This window comes from Salvelinus fontinalis, chromosome 25 (assembly GCF_029448725.1).
Source record: "Salvelinus fontinalis isolate EN_2023a chromosome 25, ASM2944872v1, whole genome shotgun sequence".
NCBI lineage: Eukaryota > Metazoa > Chordata > Actinopteri > Salmoniformes > Salmonidae > Salvelinus > Salvelinus fontinalis.
In genome coordinates this window covers 16,990,979-17,016,985 of record NC_074689.1, presented here as the reverse complement: position 1 = coordinate 17,016,985, position 26,007 = coordinate 16,990,979, and the positions used below count along the sequence as shown (strand labels likewise).

Below are 26,007 nucleotides of genomic sequence, written 5' to 3'. Positions count from 1 at the left end.
TTAAAGTGCAACTGAAGGCCATAAACTATTTATCTGATAGAAAATGGACTATTAGTCAGAAACATTTATTGTATTGTCAAAATGGACTACAAAGTGTAAATAGAATAATTTTAATAATAAAGTCAGTCTCGTCCAAAACAGAGTTTTGTAAGTGAGTTAGTCATGACTTACGTGAGGGTAGGGTTTTGACTTCGACATGCTCACTTGACCACTAAAACAGGATACACAGCGGCGGTGATTGCTCTCTATCCAATCTTACAGCAGAACAGACAGTGAGACAGATCTTGCAATCAGAGCAGCGGATCTGACTTTGTTTACATAAAACGACACGTCACACATAGTCAAAGACGTCAAAATGAAAACAGTTTTTATAAAAGTTATCTTAGATTTATTCGGACGTTTTTGAGGAAGTGATACTGGCTTTGTTCCTACGGTGTCTCATGGGGGACAAGCATCAGTACCTGCCATATCGAAACACACCTCCAAGACTAAAATCAAATGTTTCTTTAATGAACAACAGAGAAACACATATGGAATCAGTGACTTCAGTCGCTCTAATGCTATGGTTTTCTCTCTATAGATATTCATGGTGAAAACTATATAAACAGTGACATATCATTTACAGTTTAGAGTACTTCATTTGTTTCTAGACTGCTGCTGTATTTATGCTTCCCCTAGACAAGACAACATACACATCAGCTACAGTAGGCATTTAGACGTTTGGCAGCAGCATCCTATTCACAGACAGAAATAAACAGACACTTTTTGACCCATTGCTCACAACACATCCAGCGAGGATGAAGGGAGAGAAACAAAGCAGATGCTGCCCTGTTTGACCACATCTCTACATAGGCAATCAGTCAAAACACAAAACCCTGCTGCCATCCCCTGCTGCCCTGCTGCCATCCCCTGCCTTCCCATACTGTCTGATCAGAGAAGAATGGGCCTCTCTGTGGACTGCATGTGGTTTTGATGTGAGGACCTCTTGTGTAGTTGAAAGAGACAGCTTTAGGCCTCGGAGAGATGGCCAGAGAGAGCGATGAACTGAAAAACCTTGAAGTGATTGGAGACTTTTGAGGGAGAGGTGTGTGTGTGTGTGTGTGTGTGTGTGTGTGTGTGTGTGTGTGTGTGTGTGTGTGTGTGTGTGTGTGTGTGTGTGTCTGTGTGTGTGTGTGTGTGTGTGTGTGTGTGTGTGTGTGTGTGTGTGCTTGCGTGCGTGCGTGCGTGCATGCATGCATGTGTGTGTGTGTATAAGGTCGTTCAGTAAGTAGTTCATTTCACAAAGCATGTCCAGTCCCGTTCAGTGAAACAGATCTTTATAAACTTGCTGGGAGATTGAGGTAGACTTTTCAAGGACATTTTATCACTAATACAGTTTTCATCAGTGTTGGATTGAATGATAATATTCTTGGGAGGAAAAACTGGAATTACTAGATATGGACTGGCTGATGGATTTCTTCATGTGCTTCTCAACACCACATTCAGGAATGACTTGTTTTAGAGTTGATACTATGGCTAGTTCAAATATTCAACCATAATCACATTATTTGCAGTGTTTGATTTCACTTTGTCTTTGGTTATTTTTATTAGTACAGCCCGGTAGCCAATAGTTTGTTCAAGCAGCTTCTCCTTTCCTCATTACTCAGTTGAAGTATTGCACTGCAAACACAACACTGGGTTCTTACTGGTGTGTGTGTGATTGATGTCAAATGGATGCATGTCACAGTAACAAATTGTTACAATTCACCTGAAATACTGACCTCTCTATGTTGTTGTTGACTCTGCACATGCACACACACATACTCTGACTAATAGACATGCACACACACACACATATGCGCACACACACAACAACACACTGCTGTGGGATGCTAAAGCATGTCTTCTTGTCCTCCCCAGGGCCCCCCAGGAACTGCCGGTGCAGAGGGTAGACAAGGAGAGAAGGGCGCCAAGGTAACCTAGAAAATCAATTCAGCCTTTGCCCAGAGAGCAGCCTCAGCAACTCCAGGCTCCAGCTAGCCCCCCATGCTTCACCCCTCATCCCCCTCCCCTCAACCCCCTCCCCACTTCCTCCTCCTCTCATCTCCCTGCTCTCTCCCCTCATCTCCCTGCTTCCTCCTCTCATCCCCGTCCCCTCATCTCCGTCCCCTCATCTCCGTCCCCTCATCTCCCTCCCCTCATCTCCGTCCCCTCATCTCCCTCCCCTCATCTCCGTCCCCTCATCTCCCTCCCCTCATCTCCCTGCTCTCTCCCCTCATCTCCCTGCTCTCTCCCCTCATCTCCCTCCCCTCATCTCCCTACTCTCTCCCCTCATCTCCCTCCCCTCTCCCCTCATCCCATCTCCCTCCCCTCATTTCCCTCCCCTCATCTACCCCTCTCCCCCTCCCCATCTCCCTCCCCTCATGTCCCTCCCCTCTCCCCTCATCCCCCTCCCCTCACCCCCGTTGTTATCTAACCCTTCAGATGTTAGCCATGCCATTTTGTGAGCAGGGGAATGTATCAACATAACAGTCAGCTATACTAGCATAGAATACATTCATCTGAAGCTCAAAACAGCAGAAGCTATGGCTCTTTGACAGTACACACAGCAAGGATGTCAGGTTGACAAGCAGCCTGTTATTTTACTATCTGTTGTTAGGGTTTTTAAATGAACTGTAGATCAGAAATATGAACACAAAGAGATCATGGTATTACTTGTGTTTCTTTTTATATTATTTTGATCAACCAAACCAGATGGAAAGGACTTGTGAACGTCATGTAGAGTTATATTATTGTGACAATCTTGTCCCTTCCTACAGGGTGAGTCTGGAGCCGAGGGACCCCCAGGTAAAACTGGCCCAGTCGGCCCACAGGGGCCCTCAGGAAAGCCCGGTCCAGAAGGTCTGCGTGGAATCCCTGGCCCTGTTGTAAGTCCAAGATCCAACGTTCCATCATCTTTCCCTATATTCACCAATGTTTACACGCACGCATGCACACACAAACACACACACACACACACACACACACACACACACACACACACACACACACACACACACACACACACACACACACACACACACACACACACACACACACACACACACACACACACACACACAGAGAGAGAGAGACCAAACAGCCCTTAAGCAGTATGACAACAGTGCTCATGGAATAATCGATAGTCCCATTTGGCTTGTACTTTATACATTTCTGTTGTTTATTCGAACACACTTTTTTGTGGTATTCCTGCAATTAATCATAGTGCCGGGCACATGAAATCAATATGAGGCCATAAGAGTTACAGCAGGCTGTAATGCTGGGCTATAATTGGATGGCTTTTCTCTTCTCAGGGTGAACAAGGACTTCCTGGTTCCTCTGGACAAGACGGCCCACCTGGACCTATGGTGAGCAGAGATAATGTGGCCTCTCGCTCGCTCTCTCTCTCGCTCTCTCTCTCTCTCTCTCTATTATTACCTCTCTCCTTCTCTTTCTCTCTTTCTCTCTCTCTATTATTACCTCTCTCCTTCTCTTTCTCTCTTTCTCTCTCCTTCTCTTTCTCTCTTTCTATACTGTGGTGTTGTAATTGATTTCTAACACTCTTGTCTCTCTGTGATTATTAGGGACCCCCTGGTCTCCCAGGTCTGAAGGGTGACCCCGGGACCAAGGGTGAAAAGGTGAGCTCGCCTCAATTTCCCATCCCAAAGAGCTTGTTGATTTGATTTCTCTGATCCCAGAAGGGGTTGGGAGTTCAACCTGTAGTGGGATGACTATGAGCATGACTATGAGCATGTCTGGGATGGGACCTAGAGCTCCCCTCACCTGAACCTTATAACCGGCTCTTCTAGAAAGATCACACCATTTATTTCGGTACAGCAATACATTTGAAACAGGCTTTATCACTATGCAAATACAATAGTTTTTTATGTTACTCAGTAAATTTAAAGTGAAATTTGGAGAAAGCAGGTAGCCATTTTGAATTGAGTAGGATCCTACTTCTTAGCCTTCTCTATTTGACACAGCATTAGCTCTGCCAGTGGACTAAGGGTTTGATAGTCAGTAATGCAGCACATAGCATTGCAGTAAGGGGCTTCCCCCCCAAAAAATGAAAGCAGGATTGACAGGGATTGGTTTAAAAGGACACAATGGGTAGCTTTTCATGTGGCTATTTGTCATGCTTTCAAATCAATGGGACTGGTTAAGGCACAAATATTTTCCAGCCATCGTTATTGTGAATATTGTCCTCAGTTGCACTCACAGAGAAATTCAGAGAAATTATTTTGTAAGTCTCCCAAAAATGTTAGGTTAAAATGCTTTCAGATTTGTACAATAATGTTAATTATTTTCAGCTGATTTGTATTTCACTTGATTGAATGGTGACTGTTATAGCAGGGTTGTAGTGATACATTGACTTAAAGTGTTTTGACTCAATTTTTCCAGTCCTCATGACTCTTGTTTTGTGTGTGTGTCCTCCAGGGTCATTCAGGTCTGATTGGTCTGATTGGACCCCCTGGCGAGCAGGGAGAGAAGGGAGACAGAGGCTTGCCTGGACCCCAGGGTTCTCCTGGAGGCAAGGGCGACGGTGTAAGTGATTAATGACCTCATCTGTTTGCCATTCGTGAACCTATTTGCCCTCCACCAGGAAGTACAATGCTATTGGTCTGATTGCAGCCACCTACAGTTCACTGAGAAAGTTGTTTATAATGACACATTATCTGCTTTATATTGTGCAGCAAGCACTTCAATGCACCGTATAGACTTATGCATCGAGTATACGCTCTTCCGAAATGAATACTGACTTGACTTGACCATTACTCATATACAGTACTGTAGAAATATACACGCTTTGCCTTCTTGTGGCAGGATTAGTCTTTTAAAGTGAATTATACGAATGTAACGCCCATTACAGGGATTCTAATGCTCTGCATTATATGGCATTCTGTTAATATCCTATTTCTCTCCCAGCCTCATCGGATATCAATTTTCCTATATACCAAAGCATCTTTATTTCTGGAAGTTAGAAATGTCATGTGGTACTCGAACAGGGTCAGTCCTCTAGCCTGATGAAGCTCCACATTAAGGCGCTCATCCATTTTTAAATAAACATTGCAGATTGAGTGAATATGCAATTTGAGACCCGCCGCGGCCTTTCAGCAGCCTTGCTCCGTGATTTAAAGAGATGGAATGGATTAAACATCTTCGTATTGAGCCTAATGAAATTGTAATGTCCCTTTTCTCTGTCTTGGAAGAATGGTGTGGGGGGGGAACGTGTCTCCTTCTATCGGTCTCTATTTTAGGCTTGAGAAACAGGCGTCGCCGTTTGAGCTATATTTGTCACAAAAATAGCACAATGAGATAGGAAATAAACATTTTAGGACTCATTAACACGCTGCTAGAGGTTTTTAATGTTTCCATTGCAATCTACCCCTCTTTATCCCACTGTCATCTCACTGATATCTGGTCTCTTCTTCACAGGGTATTAGTGGATCTTCAGGTCCTCTCGGTCCTCCTGGTCCTCCAGGCCTGCCTGTAAGACAGTCCCCTGCTTTCTCTGTTTTATTAATAGTATACCTTCATAGTTCAAATATCACAATAATGTTAAAACACATTCCTCTGCTATTTATTCACTGTGCGTCTTGTCTGTCTCTTTCAGGGTCCTGGAGGTCCTAAGGGATCTAAGGGTTCATCGGTAAGATTCGTTCAACCACTCTTTGTTTCAACTGGTGCAAGTTGGTGACAGTCATTTAAAGGAGTGTTATTTAGATCCAAAGTTAACGACATGCTTATATCTCCATGTTCTTTCCAGGGTCCTGCTGGTCAGAAGGGAGACACCGGTACGATCGGTCCACCTGGTCCTCCTGTGAGTATTAACATAACATTCCTTTGGCGTCCACTATAAAGCCGAAAACAGGGCATTTACGTTATTAGGTGAAATTCAAAAGGGTTATTTCTAGAAAACGATCTGAAGCATACGCTGTCACACTATGGGATTCCGTACCAATATCTTCCTTCTTCCTTTCTGCTCTACAGGGTCCCCCTGGTGAGGTGATCCAGCCACTGCCCATCCAGTCTCCCAAGAAGAACCGTAGACACGCAGACATGCAGGCGGACGCGGCGGGTACCATGATGGACTACGGAGAGGGCATGGAGGACATCTTTGGTTCGCTCAACAACCTCAAACAGGACATTGAGAGGATGAAGTACCCCATGGGCACACAGAACAACCCAGCCAGGACCTGCAAAGACCTGCAGCTCGCCCACCCAGAGTTCCCTGATGGTGAGTAACAGAGAGGGGAATCATGGGTAATATGCTAATGTCTTGGCTGTGATTGGCGGCCATTTTGTTGCGCTGGATAAGGGCGTCTTTTGTATTTGGTATTTTATTAGGATCCCATTTCGCTGTTGCCAAGGCAGCAGCTACTCTTCCTGAGGTCCAAACAGGGATAAAACATTACATCAAAGAAAACATTGTGCATTATACAAATGTACATTGCTCCATTATATTACATTACTACAATACTACCGTCTTTGACTGTTTGCTTATTTCATAGCAGTGATATTGGGGGTGTAGATTATATATTTGCAGTTGCTGTGGGGAATAGCACTGATAACAAGGCCTCATTGGGATTATACTTAACATTCAACAGACTGTCCATAATTGATACAAGAGAAATGTCAGGTCCTTCTTTGACCTTTTTAAAGTTATTTCTAACTCTTTATCTCCTTAAGATAATAATAAAATAGTATAGTGGCTGCATAACATGTAGTGGCATGATGTCCAGCAGCATTTACGTCATCTTTCATCTTCCATGATTTAAACACATGGATGTCATTGCGCAGTTTAACCCTATCAGTACCGAGACCCCGGCAAAAATCGGCTTTTCATTTGTCTGACTTTCAATTATCTGAATGTCCTGCCCTTATATTTAGCCTAAGAATGAAGTAAGCAGTTGACCATTTTATTTTCAGGACAACCAGGACTACAAGTAGAACACAAAACTATTTGACGTAAACAGTTGCATTCATGAGTTTTATTGACAAATGTCAATTTAAAAAAATAGCTCAAACCATTCAGACTCTACAGACGTTTTTGTATAAAACGTATAAAAAGCCCCCGTTGTTCACACAGACCAGTGGTTGGTACCAACGGATGCAGAAGTATTAGATGAATCCAATGATACAACTCAGTCTGTAGCGCTAACACATCATTTTTAAAAGGGGTTAGAAGTCCAAATCACGCTGGCATCGTGGTGGGACGTGTTGGGTCTCAAGTTAAACGTGTTTGGTTTTGAAATGTTTCGTTTTGAGTTATTGGTAAAGTCGTAGGAACTAGAGAGAACTAAAGATTCATGTATTTAATTGATTCATTGGGTTTTTCCACAGGCGAGTACTGGATAGATCCTAACCAGGGATGCTCAGGGGACTCCTTCTCGGTCTACTGTAACTTCACGGCTGGAGGAGAGACCTGTATCTACCCAGATAGGAAGTCCAGCGGAGTGAGTGGCATTTTATTTCCCCCAAGAGGCCTGCACATGCTGTACTGTCAAGTAAAGCATGGAGTCAAGCTATAGTCTTGTTCAATTCTGGATAATGTTCTGATGTTTTCATTCCTATGCTAGTCAGGGCTGTGAGACTGGGAGATGCATGTTTTGTGATGTTTCCTGGGTTCACTGCTTGGCCATTAACTTCTAACTGTCAAAAATACCCATTTGATCTTGTTTTGTGATGATCTTGTGAATTTGTTGTTTACATTCATACTATATTCTCTGTGAATTGTACAAATGTAAAGACATGAAGAAAATAGATGCATTAAACTCAAAGGTTGGAATTGACATTTGTAATTGTCAAGACATACAGTATAGACATAAACTGTATACAAACAGAAACAAACTGATATACACATACTTAGGTATCAAATAATGACTATACTTTAGTGATTCTCCCGTACGTTAAGATCTGAGGGATGGGGTATCTAGCTGCATATTGTACTTAACATTTGATGGATCACAACAAAACGGGATTCCAGGAACCAGTTGTATTCAGTGTTCTTGTCAATACCTATGTGCTTCATTTGTTTGGCTCCACAGGTCCGAATATCTTCATGGCCCAAAGAAATACCAGGGTCGTGGTTCAGTGAATTTAAGCGGGGTAAACTAGTAAGTGCACCCTCGATTCCACGCTATCATCCTGCGCCACTCTCCTCACAAAATAATTGTCTCCTCTCCACAATACTAAACTAAAAGGATTTCTCAGGCTCCCACTCTGCAATGTCCCTGTCTTCTGTCTCTCAGTACAGAGGCTCTTCAGAAGTGGCCGTTAGGCCACAAATAGACAAGATTACAAGAGTGTCTCTGGAAGTGACCCCACATTGCTAGCCACAAAGGGATCGAGACCTCTCATATAAGAACTCTCATCAGCCCCTTCAGACCCATCACAGTCACATTTCATACACTTTGGGAATGATGAAGGAGGCTTAAGGATGAGGAGGAAAATGCTCTATCACTTTAAGACTCAATTTGGCCGTGGTCTGAGAGAGAGAGATTGTATAACTGATGCTGACAAGATGTTTGATAACAACTCTTGGGATGGAACACTTATAATCAGTACATTGTATCCAATCCCATGCTTCAATTTCTGACCTCTAAATCTATTTTCTGTTTTCTCTCACCCCTTCCTCCAATAAACAGTTGTCATACGTTGACGCAGCCGGCAACACAATAAACGAGGTTCAGATGACCTTCCTGAAACTACTGACTGCCTCGGCCAGGCAGAACTTCACCTATAACTGCCATCAGTCTGTGGTGTGGCACGACGAGACCACCGACAGCTATGACAAGGTGCTGCGATTCCTAGGATCCAACGACGAGGAGATATCCTATGACAACAACCCCTACATCAGGGCCCTCACAGACGGATGCGCGGTAAGGGCTGCCTCTCAATACTTCCTGTCTCTAGTGGTGATAGTTCAAGCACTTTTGCGAAAGTCTCTGGAATTTTGCAACCCTATTGTTGGCGCTTATGTAAATGCCCCATTGATTGTTTTGTTGGACTTGTTTGCTAGCTCCAATGAGGTTGTAATTGACTGAAAGCACACTGTCTAATGTTTTCTTCCCCCATTGTCTCTATACAGACGAGGAAGGGCTACGGAAAGACTGTGATAGAGATTAATACTCCCAAAATCGATCAGGTTCCCATCATAGATGTCATGTTGTATGACTTTGGAGATGCCAGCCAGAAGTTTGGATTTGAAGTGGGTCCAGTCTGCTTCCTTGGCTAATTAAAAAACAAAAAAACAAAAAAACTTGGCGGGGTCAGAAAGAAAGTCAAGACATTTTGGATACCACCCAGCCCCCCCCACCCTTTTCCATGCCACATGCAAGTTTTGAATAAAAAAATGGTGTAGCGAACATGTCTTGCCATGTATGTATGTATTACCTAGAAAAATACTTGTTGCCCTTGTAGGGCTAGAATCACATGACTTAAAACTGTTATGGAGCAAAGGTGAAGGACATTTGAAGGCGTGGCAGGGAAGGGGAAACAGGAGAAGAATGAGGGAGGTCGAAAGGAGAGAGACACCTCTTTTCTGGATTCTCCAGGTGCTGTACAAAAAAAATGACTACAATGGTGCTTGTTCAAACAACAAAATAAAGAGGTGCTAAGAAAGAAGGTGTATTTTGATAATAAAAAAATGTAATTATTATTTTGTACAATCTGTTATTTCTGAATCCACTTTCAAAACTTGCATGTGTATCAGAATCGCATCTGGCTCTTAATTTCAATGTTCGTAACAAAAGATATATATAAGTTAAATAAATAAATAAAGACAGACAGACAGAGAGAAAGAAATAATTAAGATATTTTGTTGATGAATAAATACTGTGTACCTGTTATGAAGCAAATAAAATGAGTATTCAAACGATTCCCTATTTCTAATGATAATGCATCCCCTTTGTATATATTGACCATCCAAAGCTCTAGGTTATTTGCAGTTTTGCCCATCAAGACCATAGGTAAACAACTGGAAACTTCTCACCAGCACACATATAACAACATATCCCACTAATGTTGTGAACCTGTGCTTGTATTAAGCAATCATGGAATTCATTCTTCTTTTTATTTAAGTATTTTTGTTTTGATTTGTTTAAAAAAAAAAATCTGTCAGTTTTTCTTTTTGGTCGTATACCTCAAACTTTCTTGATAACCATAAGATCCATGGATGTTATGCCCTGTATATATCTTGGTTAAACAATTAAGTTTATATATTTTGGGTGGGGAATTTTTTAAGAAAGAAATACTTATCGGTTACACATCTTCTGTTCAGATCCTTCTGTGAATACAATGATAAGTCCTTAAGGTGACCCATTTTTGTAACTAAAATGAGAAAATGTTTTAATGTGCTTTTAATGGTTCATTTAAAATATTAAAACTGGATTCTAAACAACAGTGAATGGAATGTCTGCATTGTTTGTTTTACGTTTTATTTTGTAAAAGAGAGAGGACTTTTGATGTGGCATCAATTTACTACTACAAATTGTATTGTTGTCAAAAGCACGTCCCCGTATTACAGTGCATTCAGAAAGTATTCAGACCACTTCTCCTTTCCCACATGATGTTACGTTACAGCCTTATTCTAAAATGGATTACATTGTTTTCTTCCCTCACCAATCTACACACAATACCCCATAATGACAAAGCAAAAACAGGTTTTCAGACATTTTTGCAAATGTATTACAAAAATAATTGAAGCATCACATTTACATAAGTATTCAGACCCTTCACTTAGTACTTTGTTGAAGCACCTTTGGCAGCGATTACAGCGTCGAGTCTTCTTTGGTATAATGCTACAAGCTTGGCACACCTGTATTTGGGGAGTTTCTCCCATTTTTCTCTGCAGATCCTCTCAAGGTCTGTCAGGTTGGATGGGGAGCGTCGCCTTAAAGTTATTTTCAGATCTCCAGAGATGTTTGATCAGTTTCAAATCCGGTTTCTGGCTGGGCCACTCAAGGACATTCAGAGACTTGTCCCGAAGCCACTCCTGTATTGTCTTGGCTGTGTGCTTAGGGTTGTTGTCCTGTCGGAAGGTGAACCTTCGCCCCAGTCTGAGGTCCTGAGCACTCTGGAGCAGGTTTTCATCAATGATGTACTTTGCTCATTCATCTGTCTCTCGATCCTGATTAGTCTCCCAGTCCCAGTTGCTGAAAATAATTCCCCACAGCATGATGCTGCCACCACCATGCTTCACTGTAGGGATGGTGCCAGGTTTCCTCCAGACGTGATGCTTGGCATTCAGGCCAAAGAGTTGAATCTTGTTTTCAAGTCCTTTAGGTCCCTTTTGGCAAACTCCAAGCGGGCTGTCATATGCCATTTACTGAGGAATGGCTTCCGTCTGGCCACTCTACCATAAAGGCCTGATTGATGGAGTGCTGCAGAGATGTTTGTCCTTCTGGTAGGTTCTCCCATCTCCACAGAGGAACTCTGGAGCTCTGTCAGAGTCACCATTGAGTTCTTGGTCACCTCCCTGACCAAGGCCCTTCTCCCCCGATTGCTCAGTTTGGCTAGATGGCCAGCTCTAGGAAGAGTCTTTGTGGTTCCAAACGTCTTCCATTTAAGAATGATGGATGCCACTGTGTTCTTGGTGACCTTCAATGCTGCAGACATTTTTTGGTACCCTTCCCCAGATCTGTACCTCAGAGGTCTATGGACAATTTATTTGACCTCGTGGCTTGGTTTTTGCTCTGACATGCACTGTCAACTATGGAAACTTTTATAGACTTGTGTGTGCCTTTCCAAATCATGTCCAATCAATTGAATTTACCACAGGTGGACTCCAATCAAGTTGTAGAAACATCTCAAGGATGATCAATGGAAACAGGATGCACCTGAGCTCAATTTCGAGTCTCATAGCAAAGGGTCTGAATACATATGTAAATAAGGTATTTAATTTATTTATTTTTTTATACATTATCAAACATTTCTAAAAAACAGTTTTTCGCTTTGTCATTATGGTGTATTGTGTGTAGATTGATGAGGATATTTTTTTATTTAATCCATTTTAGAATAAGGCTGTAACATAACAAAATGTGGAAAAAGTCAACTGGCCTGAATACTTTCCGAATGCACTGTGTACAGTATGGAATGAATCTGGATGTGAATCTTCAAAGTCAATTGCCAACAGAAGGTTATTTCTATCCTAAACAATTTGTCTCTCTTTGAACAATACTGACAATACTTTTCAAGGCTATAGTTTTCCGGTAAAAAATATTGCCAAATTAAAGAAACGTTTGATAACATCTACATGATGAGTTCAATAAGACGTTTTATTTTTTTTGAGTTCAATAAGATTACCACAAGACGCGATCAAGACCTATGGGATGGACACCTTATTGGAGAAACAAGAAACTGTCCACAAAAGTTTGAATGCTATCGATTTCACAGTGAGATTAAGGAAGTCATAACTTTGCATGTTGATTTCAATTGTTGTTGTAAATAAAGGGTCTTATTAGTATGTTAATTAAGCCTCTCCAAAATCTTAATTTGATTATCTAAGGAAACCGATGCGCACAAGGATTTGAATCAACTTCAATAGAAATCAATGTCTATGCCTCACTTTTTGTTGACTTTCTGAGGGTGTTTGTATGAGTTCAACAGATATTTTATGTCATGCTCTTGCTTGGCTATGGATTTGGATGCCATCCAAAGAACGGATCCCTTTGAAATAGTTTTGGACAAAAAAAAAATGATATTGATTATATGATGAATCGAGACATTTTATAACTGTCATAAAAGTAAAGTGAAAAATGGCTTCTTCTAAATTGTTGATTTTCCCTGAGGAATTCCTAGTAGACTATATACTGTATTAGACGACATGCAATCAGTCTCTTCAGATAACAAGTTTAGTGTCAGCGCAACACAGTCGGTACTCCGCTGTGTTTTCATAGCTAGTGGAGTCTGTGTTTTCATAGCTAGTGGAGTCTGTGTTTTCATAGCTAGTGGAGTCTGTGTTTTCATAGCTAGTGGAGTCTGTGTTTTCATAGCTAGTGGAGTCTGTGTTTTCATAGCTAGTGGAGTCTGTGTTTTCATAGCTAGTGGAGTCTGTGTTTTCATAGCTAGTGGAGTCTGTGTTTTCATAGCTAGTGGAGTCTGTGTTTTCATAGCTAGTGGAGTCTGTGTTTTCATAGCTAGTGGAGTCTGTGTTTTCATAGCTAGTGGAGTCTGTGTTTTTATTTCTATCCAGATGACATTGTATCTTTCTGTAGTGATTTTAACATGCTTCTAATGCATCATTCTCTGTATGAGTTCTATTATCGAATGTAGCAGTGAGTTGTTCAGAAACCAACTGAATTGAGAAAAGGATATTGGACAATTATACCAGGGGTGTTTCTATCATCACTGCTTGTAAACATGTTTTAAAACTGATCTGATTTGAATGAAAACCAATGAAAACGTTCTCTTAGACTGGTTTCCTTCCTTCAACAGTGGGGTTAGGAGATCAAACCACCTTATGCCAATCGATGGGGGAAAAACTGTGTAGTTTAGATTTGCCTCGACAGGGTGGCATCTCAAAAACAAGAAAAGAGAAAAGTAATCAAACAACTATTTAATCTTCATGATTTCTGTCACCACTTGAGACCACCCCTAAAATTCAATTTCACATGAAATGAGAAATATAAACTTTTTTCTACCACAAAGAAAGCAGAGAGAAACACATTAATTGACAAGTCTGTCCAGAAGTAACAAAGAATGTCTTCCTTCTCTTCTTCTTGGAGCTGGGTCTTTGTAGAGAGAACCAAAGGGAATATCCATTGGAGGGGGGATACTAAAAACCAGGACACGCTCTCTCTCTCCGTGGCATTCTGAAGAGAAAAACTCTGTTCCATACCACTTCTTTTATGAAAGATTGTGTTTGTCAGAAACACATGGGGCGTGCCAAGCACGCAAAGCCCTGTTCTGAACAACAGACAGTGAAACAGAAGCAATATATTTTTTTTTCAGAGATAAAACTGAGTCAGTTCTGGACAGACAGAACTAAGAGACAGACAGCTAGTTGTGAAGCTTTGAAAACCATAATATTAGGCAACCTCTTTTCTCTCTTCTCTGTGCTGACATAATATTTTTAAGTACATTCTTTTGGCTAATAGATTATGGGTTTTCCAATTCCTTCATTCCTTCTTTACTTCTTTCCTCTATTCTGTCTGTTCGGTCTTCTAGTGATGAGTGACCTCTGATCTGACAAGACTAGATGGACGACAGCAAAATGGTGCAAATTCCAGAGAAAGATTTTCACCGTGGTACTTTCACACACCAAGTCCATTCCTGTTAACCTTAGAGAGGGGAAACAATGGCGCGTTTTAACAGTGTGCAGACATGACTTAGGTCTAAATGAGTTCCAGAACATAAAGTATAACTACAGAGTCATTGTGGTGTTTTCGCAGAGCCTATGTGTGTAATTACCTAGACTGCCCAGCGATACACATGAACAGTTTCTTCTACAGTAATACACCCAGTTGCCCTGAGATTGAAAAGAAGCCATAAAAAAGCCCGTTTTGTGTACTTGCCAGACAGTATTTCACTTCACCTCCTGAGGGAGAATGGGAAAACATCAGGAGGCATATCAGGGATCACACTATCATCACAGTCACAGTGGGCCTGGTGTCTGACAAAGGTACTCAGCAGGGAGAGACTAAATGGGGACTCAAGACCCAGACATTTAGACTTATAATATTCTCAACCCCCGAGGCAGACACACCCCTGCTATGAATCACGTCTCCCCCCTCTAATCCCCCTGTCCATTTTTGACAAGAAGGGCATAAAAGACACCAGAAACTTTCAGATTTTCTTTTGGAAAACTTAACAAATTGACAAATTTTGACAAACTGACAAATTGTTCATCATGTCGGTGGAAACACAAGCTTCCTGCCTCTCCACTAGTGCCTCAGATAAGCCTTGTTCTACAGATGCCACGGTAATGTCCATTGAAACCAGCATCTATCCTAGCACCCATCTTCCATTCATCTCTATGACTTTGGGAGACAAAGATTGAAACCATCTGTTCTATTTGGGGCAGAATGTAGAGGGAACAGATCCAAATAGCAGATGCCTAACTTAAATCACCAGATGTACACTTGATATTTACCTCTCTGGCCCATCTCCCTCCCCCCCAGCCCAAAACACTATGTTACCCATGTAGAAAACTAGCTTGGTCTGTACAAATATTGCGACAGTAGAAATTACTTTAGGTTTGATTATGGCTCTCAATCCTACCTCTGGGAAACTGAGATGGGGAATCTCTGTCAGGTTTGATACAAAGAAAAATTATTATTTTCCATAGACCTATTTTACTGTTTCTGACTGAAAATACTGCTAGCTAGTTGTGTTTTTGAAGTGAAGTAAGCAGTGGAGGCTCCTCAGAGGAGGAAGGGGAGAACCATCCTCCTCAGTGAATTGTGTAACGATTCTCCTCCTCTTCGTCTGAAGAGGAGAAGCATGGGTCGGACCAATACGCAGCCAGGTAGGATGACATAATACATTTATTAAACACGACGAACACAGACACGAACTATACTTGAAAATATTTACAAAACAACAAAACGACGTAGACTGACCTAAAACATGAAAACTTACAAATACACTAAGAACGCACGAAACAGGTACAGACTACAAGCCAACGCTACAGTCCCGTGTGGTACTAACATACATACAGACACGGAAGACAATCACCCACAAACAAACAGTGAGAACAACCTACCTTAATATGACTCTCAATCAGAGGAAATGCCAAACACCTGCCTCTAATTGAAAGCCATACCAGGCAACCCTTTAACCCAACATAGAAACACAACACATAGAAATGCCCACCCAGCTCACGTCCTGACCAACAAAACAAAAGATTAACACAATAACTAGGGTCAGAACGTGACAGAATTGTATAGAAATGAAGATGGTAAAACATTAAAAAAGTTTTCATTTTTAGATAAGAACTATACTAAATATAATCATGTCACCAAATAATTGATTAAAACACACTATTTTGCAAAGAGGTTCTACAGTAGCCTCAACAGCATTCTGTAGGGTAGCACTATGGTGTAGCAGAAGGACAGCTAGCTTCTGTCCTCCTCTGTGTACATTGACTTAAATACAAAACCTAGGAGGCTCATGATTCTTACACAGTAATTATGACAACTTCTAGAGGATGTCTTCCAACCGATCAGAACTCTTGCAGCATGAACTGATATGTTGTCCACCCCATCAAAGGATCAGATAATTAATCTAGTACTGACAGCATGAACTACAGCTAGCTAGCACTGCAGTGTATAACATGTGGTGAGTAGGTGACTCAAAGAGAGAGAAAGACAATAGTTGAACAGTTTTGAACGAATACATTTCTTCCAAAATGAAGGAGAAACAAGAGAGAAATATATATAAAGATTGTATTATTTTAACTCTCAGCTTCACTTAGCTAGAAAATGGAGCTAGATAGTTTAGCCTACTGAAACACCCTGCTCTCAAACAGAGGGATGCTATGTTAGCTAGCTGGGTATGACTATCCAACAGAACACTGGAACTCTTCCAAGTCAAGGTAAGCTTTTGGTTTTACACATGTATTGGCACCGGGGTCCGCCAGTGTAATTGCTTACTGACTGTACACTGTGACGTTTCTGCATGATTGTAGAGGGTTTACTAACTCATTTGTTCTATTAGTTATGCTGACTATGAAGTTAAGCTATGGGGACAACGATGTAGGTTGTGTGTATAGGTTTGGCTTGGAAAGTTTTTTTCGCCTGGTCACATACAGCTGATGTGTTGTGCATTGACGTCCACAAGCAAAGGGAAGAGGTGAGAGGAGGAGAACCCATGGATGCGAGAAGGAATACAACTTGGCTGTGTGTTTACGCTTGATCAGGGGTGTATTCATTCTGCCCATTCTATTAAAAAATGTTTCTTAAACAGAAGCAAATGGAACAAAACAGGAATAAACATATTTGATTTGGCCCAATAGAAACTCTTGTTTGCAACTGTTGGACAGCTAGATATATCAGCTAGAATAATGCAGGCAGGAGCGTGCAAGGCGGTATTGAATGTCACTGTCTGTACACATTTGTCTCTCGACCTGTGTTCACCTACAGTACGTTGTAAACTTTCATTCATAGGCTAGGTTGTAGCAACCTGATGATGGGTACAGGGAAAATTCGAGTGTCATGTAGTAGCCAAACCCTATTGCCGTTACATTGAACTGGGTGAATGGAATATGAATGACAGTCATCCAATATGCTGTAATAGAAGTAAGGCCATCCTCATTAAAGAAATCGTCCTCCGGCACTGACCGCAACTGGAAGTAAGGTTGGTGTGAGCTAACATACTAACCTTGCAGCATATATTGTAGTTTGATATTCCAGAAGTGGTTCATATTGATCATGGTCTTTTTCTGTTCCTCTGAAGTGTCACTGTACTTTACCTCAGTGGAAAGAAAGGTGGACATGTCCTGGTCGATGTTTCTTATTACCTCTGTGTGTGTGTGTGTGTGTGTGTGTGTGTGTGTGTGTGTGTGTGTGTGTGTGTGTGTGTGTGTGTGTGTGTGTGTGTGTGTGTGTGTGTGTGTGTGTGTGTGTGTGTGTGTGTAAGGGGGATAGATGATAAAATATGGCCACATTTCCACAGATCAGGACATTCTTTTATCAACTATTTTCACTTTTTATCCTCAAAGGTTGCCATATTGTCTTCTTTCATGCTTCCTCTTTAAACAATATCCTCTCTTAAGTTAAACTTTGAGGACGTTCTTTCTCTCACAGTAGGTTAGCCAAGGGAAAACACGTGGAGCTACTGAAGGGAAGGACTTCAGGAATCAAAGCTCAGTCAAGTTGTCAAGGTCTCAGAGACAGTAAAGTCCCTGTGATGAATTCAACTAAACATTCATGCTGGCTGATCTGAAGCATCATCTTCAGCATTGTCGTGGCAGCACGATCAAACAGCAACACTTATACTATGCTACCCTGCTGTTTGTGAGTGCAGGTGTAACGTAGCTAAATGATCATCAGGGATGTGTTCCGTTTCACTTATGGTGACATTTTAAAGCTGATTAACATACTTCCACTATTTTCTCCATGTAGAGTTGTTCGCTACTCTTAGGGGACATGTAACTACGGCCTTTATAAATTATTCGATGTAGGTATTCTTCTCATTGGCATCCTCCTCCACATGAAGTACATACGGTCCCATTCCATCCAAGTCTGTGGTTGTTTTCCTGACTCCTCGGGTTGGACTTCAAGGGTAACTTTAAACAAGACGGGAGAGTTGATCAGAGAGGCACACGAAGCGAGGCTGAACAAGCCCCGAGGCACACGCCAAGGTTTCCCACTTTTCCTGTCAGAAACCTGAGAGACTGTCAACACGGCCGCTCCACCGGGACCGCTAACAAAGGTCCCGACGCCGTCACTTCAAAGACACACTCTCATTTAAATAAGTTCAATCGGCCCTGTTGCTTCACCAACCCAGCCCCCACTCCCCACCACCACCCCAGTCGTTATGTGAGGTAAAGTGTGTATCCAGCCGTATCGCGATGAATCACACTCAGAACAACAGGCTCCCTGACCTCCCTACTAATGACTCCAGAGAAAGTGAGAGAGAACGAGGGAGAGACAGCGAATGGGGAAGCCAGTGCCTTCTTTAAAACTGCAGGTGAAGGAAAAGTGTGGTAATTGTGTTTACCAGCCAATGACGGAGCTATTGCTGGGATGCCGTGAGCAGGAAAGAGGACAACAGAACAAATAGATAGTGTACCACACTGCATGGACCCAATAACATAAAGATAAATAAAGAGGAGCATTCTGGAACCCAAACGGTATCTGAAAAATGTGAAGAGACCTTAGAATCGAGGGACAAGAGTACTGAGTAATTAGTTTGAAGTGGTTTTTAACCAAAGACATAATTAGATAAAGTGATATTTAATTACAACTAGTCCTCAAACTAAAAACTAAAAACCCAGAATCTAAGTGTCTTTTTTCAAATTTCTTTCCCACATGTTACATTATTCCAAGACTTTTTGAAGGCTTGAAAGCCCTGACAACAAAACAATCTGCCAAGAAGAATTGCAACTATAATGATATAATATTTTCAATATACTGCTCTTTCTCAAAATAAGCATGCCTTTTAATACAAGGTAAAACAGAGAGCAGTTTGTGATAATGGATTGTACTATTTTTATGGAGCTAAACCTACGACGCCCACTACTGTGTGTGTGTAGGAGAAGTGCAGAGTGGTTTTACAAGGGTCCCAACCCTGTTGCAAACCCTGCCTGTCTCGGAACGGCTTGTAATTGATTCTATCAATTATTAATTCCATGGAAATTGTGTGTTTAGATGGGTGGGCAATTACCTATGTGTGTGTGTGTGTGTGTGTGTGTGTGTGTGTGTGTGTGTGTGTGTGTGTGTGTGTGTGTGTGTGTGTGTGTGTGTGTGTGTGTGTGTGTGTGTGTGTGTGTGTGTGTGTGTGTGTGTGAGAGAGAGAGAGAGAGAGCTTGAGACAAAAAATAGAGTTTACAGAAATTAGCATACCTAGTATTTTGAAGTTATCATAGTCTAAAGCTCAGAAAATATAAAGTTGTCCTTACTTGAAAACACCATCATATATGACAGCCAGGATAGGTGTTAAAATGTCTGGTCCCATCCACAAGGGGTATAGTGCGTACAGTACAGTAAAGCACAGTTATATTACAGCACTCACTCCTGCATTCATTGGAGTGTCTCCTGCTTAGCACATGATTGAGTCATACAGGATCTTGGAATCCCCAGGACACCCATTAAAGGGGCATGTAGTAATATTGGCATCACCTTCCTTCTTTACTTCTATCTTCTCTTCCTCACCTCAGCGCGGTGCAGGGTAATACGATTAGTTTGTGATGGGCCCATATATCCTAGACGTAGTTATGTCAGAGCAGGCGAATAGGAGGAGTGAAAAATCAATTCTGTGTTTAGTAGACGCGATGTGACTGGAATGCAGCAGTGTTTTTATGTATATGACGTGATTGCAGACTCTGAATCTATCTCTCCCATTCACATGTGCAGTGTGCAGTGACAGCTACAGTGCATTCAGAAAGTATTCACACCCCTTGACTTTTTCCACATTTTATTGTGTTACAAGGTGGGATGAAAATTGATTGCATTGTAATTTTTTATCAATGATTTACACAAAATACTCGGTAATGTCAAAGTGGAAAAGAAATTCTAACGTTTATTTAAAAATGATGGAAAAATAAAACAATATATCTTGATTAGATAAGTATTCAACTCCCTATGTCACTGATTACAGCTGTGAATATTTATGTGTAAGTCTCTAAGAGCTTTGCACACCTGGATTGCACAATATTTGCCCATTATTCTTTTAAAAAATCTTCAAGCTCTGTCAAGTTGGTTGTTGATCATTGCTAGACAGCCATTTTCAAATCTTGCCATAGATTTTCAAGACGATTTCAGTCAAAACTGTAACTTGACCACTCAGGGAACATTCAATGTCATCTTGGTAAGCAACTCCAGTGTATATTTGACCTTGTGTTTTAGGTCATTGTACTGCTGAATGGTGAATTTGTCTCCCAGTGTCTGTTGGGAAGCAGATTGAACAAAGTTTTCCTCTAGGATTTTCCCTGTGCTAAGCTCTATTCTGTTTCTTTTTACCCTAAAAAAACTCCCTAGTCCTAGCTGATGACAAGCTTACCCATAACACGATGCTGCCACCACCTTACTTGAAAATATGAAGAGTGGTACTCAGCGATGTGTTGTGTTGGATTTGCCCCAAACATAACGTTTTGTATTCAGCACAAAAGTGAATTTCTTTGCCACAGTTTCTGCGGTATTACTTTAGTGCCTTATTGCAAACAGGATGCATGTTTTGGAATATTTTTATTCTGTACAGGCTTCTTTCACTCTGTTATTTATGTTAGTATTGTGGAGTAACTTTTATATTGCTGATCCATCCTCAGTTTTCTCCTATCACAGCCATTAAACTCTGTAACTGTTTTAAAATCACCATTGGCCTCATGGTGAAATATCTGCGGATTCCTTTGTCTCCGGCATCTGAGTTAGGTAGGACGCTTGTATCTTTGAAGTGGCTGGGTGTATTGATACACCATCCAAAGTGTAGCTGTCACGCCCTGACCTTAGAGAGCCTTTTTATTTCTCTATTTGGTTAGGTCAGGGTGTGATTTGGGTGGGCATTCTAGTTTTTCTATTTCTTTGTTGGCCGGGTACGGTTCCCAATCAGAGGCAGCTGTCTATCGTTGTCTCTGATTGGGGATCATACTTAGGCAGCCTTTTCCACCTTTAGTTTGTGGGATCTTGATTTTGTATAGTTGCTGTGTAGCCTGCAGAACTTTACGTTCGTTTTGTATTTTGTTGTTTTTCGGTGTTCATTTTAACCTGTCTAGGATCAGCGTGGCGCTAGCGGCACACCCCCCCCCCCCCCCCCCCACTGAAAAACCAGTGCCGCGAAATTCAAAAAAAATATTCTTTTAAAATATTTAACTTTCACACATTAAAATCCAATACAGCTAATGAAAGACACAGATCTTGTGAATCCAGTCAACATGTCCGATTTTTAAAATGTTTTACAGGGAAGACACAATATGTAAAGATGTACATCTATTACCTAAAAACACATTAGCATAATCCACCATCTTTTATTTGTCCACCAACACCAGTAGCCATCACCAATTCGGCTAAACTAAGATATTTATAGCCCCTAACCAACAAAAAAACTCATTAGATGACAGTCTGATAACATATTTATGGTATGGGATAGGTTTTGTTAGAAAAAAGTGCATATTTCAGGTAGATGGCATAGGTTACAATTGCACCCACCGTCACAAATGGAATAGAAAAACTACTTAGAGCAACGTGTTTACCTACTTACTAATCATCAAACATTTCGTAAAAATACACAGCATACACGAATCGAAAGACACAGATCCTGTGAATACAGACAATATTTCAGATTTTCTAAGTGTCTTACAGCGAAAACACAATAAATCGTTATATTAGCTTAGCACATAGCACATTAGCAGCCCAGCATTGATTCTAGCCAAAGTGAGCGATAAAAGTCAACATCGCCAAAAGATATTAATTTTTTCACTAACCTTCTCAGAATTCTTCCGATGACACTCCTGTAACATCACATTACAACATGCATATACAGTTTGATCGAAAATGTTTATATTTAGCCACCAAAATCATGGTTAGACAATGTGAAATGTAGCTCAGTTGGTCAGAAAATTTCCTTGCGCCACTTAGACAGTGATCTACTCTTATACATAAATACTCATAAACGTGACTAAAAAATATAGGGTGGACAGGGATTGATAGACAATTTAATTCTTAATACAATTGCGTTATTACATTTTTTAATTTATCCTTACTTTTCAATACAGTTTGCGCCAAGCGAAGCTACGTCAAAAAACATGGCGTCCTAAGCCACTAAAATGTTTCGACAGAAACACGATTTATCATAATAAAAATGTCCTACCTTGAGCTGTTCTTCCATCAGTATCTTGGGCAAAGGATCCTTTCTTGGGAGGAATCGTCTTTTGGTGGAAAGCTGTCCTCTTGCCATGTGAAAATGCCAACTGCGTTCGGGATGAACTGAAAGCGTGCCCACCTATTCACAGCGTTAAAGAAATAAATGTCCCAAAATCGCACTAAACGGATATAAATTGCTATAAAACGCTTTAAATTAACTACCTTATGATGTTTTTAACTCCTATAACGAGTGAAAAGATGACCGGAGAAATATAACAGGCTAAACTAACGCTTGGAACAGGAGAGGGTCGGTGTCCTCCACGCGCGTTACGCAGCAAGAAAAGACTTGCTAGCTACAGGGTTTTTTCATTTGTAGTGCCTGTGAACGCGCAATCGACCCCATTGGAATCGTCATCACGTAAAGGCATCCAGGGAAAGACGTAAGAAGTGTCCGTATAGTCATAGCAAAATCAGTGCCCTTTTAACTGACTTCAGAACAGTGGCCAACATTTCTGAAATCTGAATCCATGTCAGGGAAATTGCTGTAGAATGGGCTCTGTTCCACTTAGAGACAAAATTTCAACTCCTATAGAAACTATAGACTGTTTTCTATCCAATAATAACAATAATATGCATATTGTACGATCAAGGATTTTGTGGGAAGCCGTTTCAAAAATTACCAAATTAGCATAAATAGTCTAAACAGCGCCCCCATCCCCAACAGGTTAATGAAAATAAGATGTTTGCCTACCACGCTGTACCTTGGTCTCCTCATTCAAACGACGAGCGTAACAGTAGCTAATAACTGCACCATGCTAAAAGGGATGTTCAATGTCAGCTTTTTTTTTTACCCATCTGCCAATAGGTGCCATTCTTTGCGAACCACTGGAAAACCTCCCTGGTCTTTGTAGTTATATCTGTGTTTAAAATTCACTGCTCCACCGAGGGACCTTGCAGATAATTGTGTGTGTGGAGCACAGAGATGGGGCGGTCATTTAAAATTAAACGCAACTTATTAGTGACTTGTTAAGCACATTTCTACTCCTGAACTTATTTAGTCTTGACATAACAAAGGGGTTAAATACTTATTGGCTTAGATCAGTGACACAAAATCAGAATTTTATCCATTTTAAATGATGTCTGTAACACAACAAAATGTGGAACAAGTCAAGGGTCGTGAATACTTTCTGAAGGTCCTGTATATAACTATCTGAGGTGGAGAATTAGAAAGTCTTCACTGAGAGAACCCCCCCCCCCCCCCCCCCCCCCGGACAGAAGACGGAGCACATCTTGCTCACATTTCCATTTTAATATGACGACAAATTTCCTTCATATGAAGGCTAGCGGTGAGTGGGGTCATGGCCTGATGCACACAGTAAACATGTATTATTATTATTATTATTATTATATCATTATTTCAATTGTACATTTACATTTGAGTCATTTAGCAGATGCTCTTATCCAGAGAGACTTAGAGTCAGTGGATTCATCTTAAGATAGCTAGGGGGGACAACCACATATCTTAGGCATAGCAAGTACATTTTTCCTCAATAAAGTAGCTATTAGCATAGTCAGTGCTAGTAGGAATAAAATGTACACATGAAAGAACTGCGAGGCACTGGATGCCTCAACAGTTAAGATGCACAGGAGGTGGAATCAGTGGAATGGTATCAAATACAAACGTATGATTTCCATTCGTTTTGATCCATTCCCTCCGTTTCAGCCATTATTATGAGCCGTCCTCCCTTCAATAGCCTCCACTGTTAAGATGAATTGGCCATTACAGATTATGTGACCCTAAGCTGGCAAAGTTGACATTTTCATGACATGTTTAAGGGATAATTTGAGCCTTGTGTGGGTGGGTGACAGAAGTGGATGGTCACTCTCCTGCAGAAAGGGCTTTTTGTGAAGAGGACCTGACTTGAGCTTCAACACACGCGCACACAGGCACGCACACACACACATGCACACTAACACACACACACACACACACACATGCACACTAACACACACACACACACATGCACACTAACACACACACAGGCATGCACACTAACACACAGGCATACACACACACATGCACACTAACACACACACACACACACACACACACATGCACACTAACACACACACACACACACACACACACACATGCACACTAACACACACGCAGACACACAGACAGACTCTCTCATGCACTCGCCAAATACACACGCACACACACATACACACACACGCGCACAGACACACACACACACCAGAACTTTGTACTAATGAAAAACACCACAGGTGCAGACTCTCTCATGCACTCGCCAAATGCACATGCACATACTCACGCACTGCGCACACACATACCCACACACACACACCAGAACTTTGTACTAATGAGAAACACCACCAGTGCACCTTATCACAGGGAGCTACTATGCATTGTGTGTAGGCCATAGAGAGAAGAAGGGAAGGAGAGAGAGAGACAGTGAGAAAACAAAAGGAGGATGATGAGTCAGTGTCCCTTACTAAGTTGTGGTGAAGGCCAGTCTCAGTGAGGAAGGTACAGCAGTACTGTTTTACATTAGCCTAGATTGGGACTATAGTACTGTTCGGTATCCCAGTGTTGAGAGAGGGTTGGCCGGTGGACAATGGATGTATGCCATATGATAGGGGAGAGCAGGGGCATTTTATCACTTTTAATCTGTACTCTTATTGCTCAGAGACCACTTGAACTAGGCAAGTCATTTCAATATATAAACTACCGTTCAAAAGTTTGGGGTCACTTAGAAATTTCCTTGATTTTGAAAGAAAAGCAAAACATTTTTGTCCATTAAAATAACATCAAATTGATCTGACATGCAGTGTAGACATTGTTAACTTCTACTTCATCACAATCCCGGATCCGGGAGCACCCCCATCAGTAAAAAAGCTGACTAGCATAGCCTAGCATAGCGTCACAAGTAAATACTAGCATCTAAATATCATTAAATCACAAGTCCAAGATACCAGATGAAAGATACACATCTTGTGAATCCAGCCATCATTTCTGATTTTTAAAATGTTTTACAGGGAAGACACAATATGTATTTATATTAGCTAACCACGATAGCAAAAGACACAACTTTTTTTCCCACCATTTTTTTCCTGCATAGGTAGCTATCACAATTTCGACCAAATAAAGATATAAATAGTCACTAACCAAGAAACAACTTCATCAGATGACAGTCTGATAACATATTTATTGTATAGCATATGTTTTGTTAGAAAAATGTGCATATTTCAGGTATAAATCATAGTTTTACATTGCAGCCACAATCACAACTCTCACCAAAGCAACTAGAATAACTACAGAGACCAACGTGAATTACCTAAATACTCATCATAAAACATTTATGAAAAATACACAGCGTACAGCAAATGAAAGACAAAGATCTTGTGAATCCAGCCAATATTTCAGATTTTTTAAGTGTTTTACAGCGAAAACACAATATAGCATTATATTAGCTTATTACAATAGCCAACCACACAACAGCATTGA

At 41.1% G+C, this 26,007-nt stretch overlaps 1 protein-coding gene across 5 annotated transcripts in view; it reads left to right on the top strand.

Moving 5' to 3' along the window:
* col11a1a (collagen, type XI, alpha 1a) overlaps positions 1 to 10,427 on the top strand; it is a 91,065-nt gene extending 80,638 nt beyond the window's left edge. For all 5 annotated transcript variants that reach the window (XM_055881445.1, XM_055881444.1, XM_055881448.1 and 2 more), the window contains 13 exons: positions 1,900 to 1,953; positions 2,799 to 2,906; positions 3,333 to 3,386; positions 3,603 to 3,656; positions 4,456 to 4,563; positions 5,455 to 5,508; positions 5,633 to 5,668; positions 5,786 to 5,839; positions 6,010 to 6,256; positions 7,363 to 7,475; positions 8,067 to 8,135; positions 8,667 to 8,900; positions 9,110 to 10,427. In XM_055881445.1, the coding sequence (XP_055737420.1) occupies positions 1,900 to 1,953; positions 2,799 to 2,906; positions 3,333 to 3,386; positions 3,603 to 3,656; positions 4,456 to 4,563; positions 5,455 to 5,508; positions 5,633 to 5,668; positions 5,786 to 5,839; positions 6,010 to 6,256; positions 7,363 to 7,475; positions 8,067 to 8,135; positions 8,667 to 8,900; positions 9,110 to 9,256 (1,332 nt within the window). In that variant the 3' untranslated portion in view covers positions 9,257 to 10,427. The remainder of the gene's footprint in view (positions 1 to 1,899; positions 1,954 to 2,798; positions 2,907 to 3,332; positions 3,387 to 3,602; positions 3,657 to 4,455; positions 4,564 to 5,454; positions 5,509 to 5,632; positions 5,669 to 5,785; positions 5,840 to 6,009; positions 6,257 to 7,362; positions 7,476 to 8,066; positions 8,136 to 8,666; positions 8,901 to 9,109) is intronic.
* Positions 10,428 to 26,007: the final 15,580 nt, after the last annotated feature.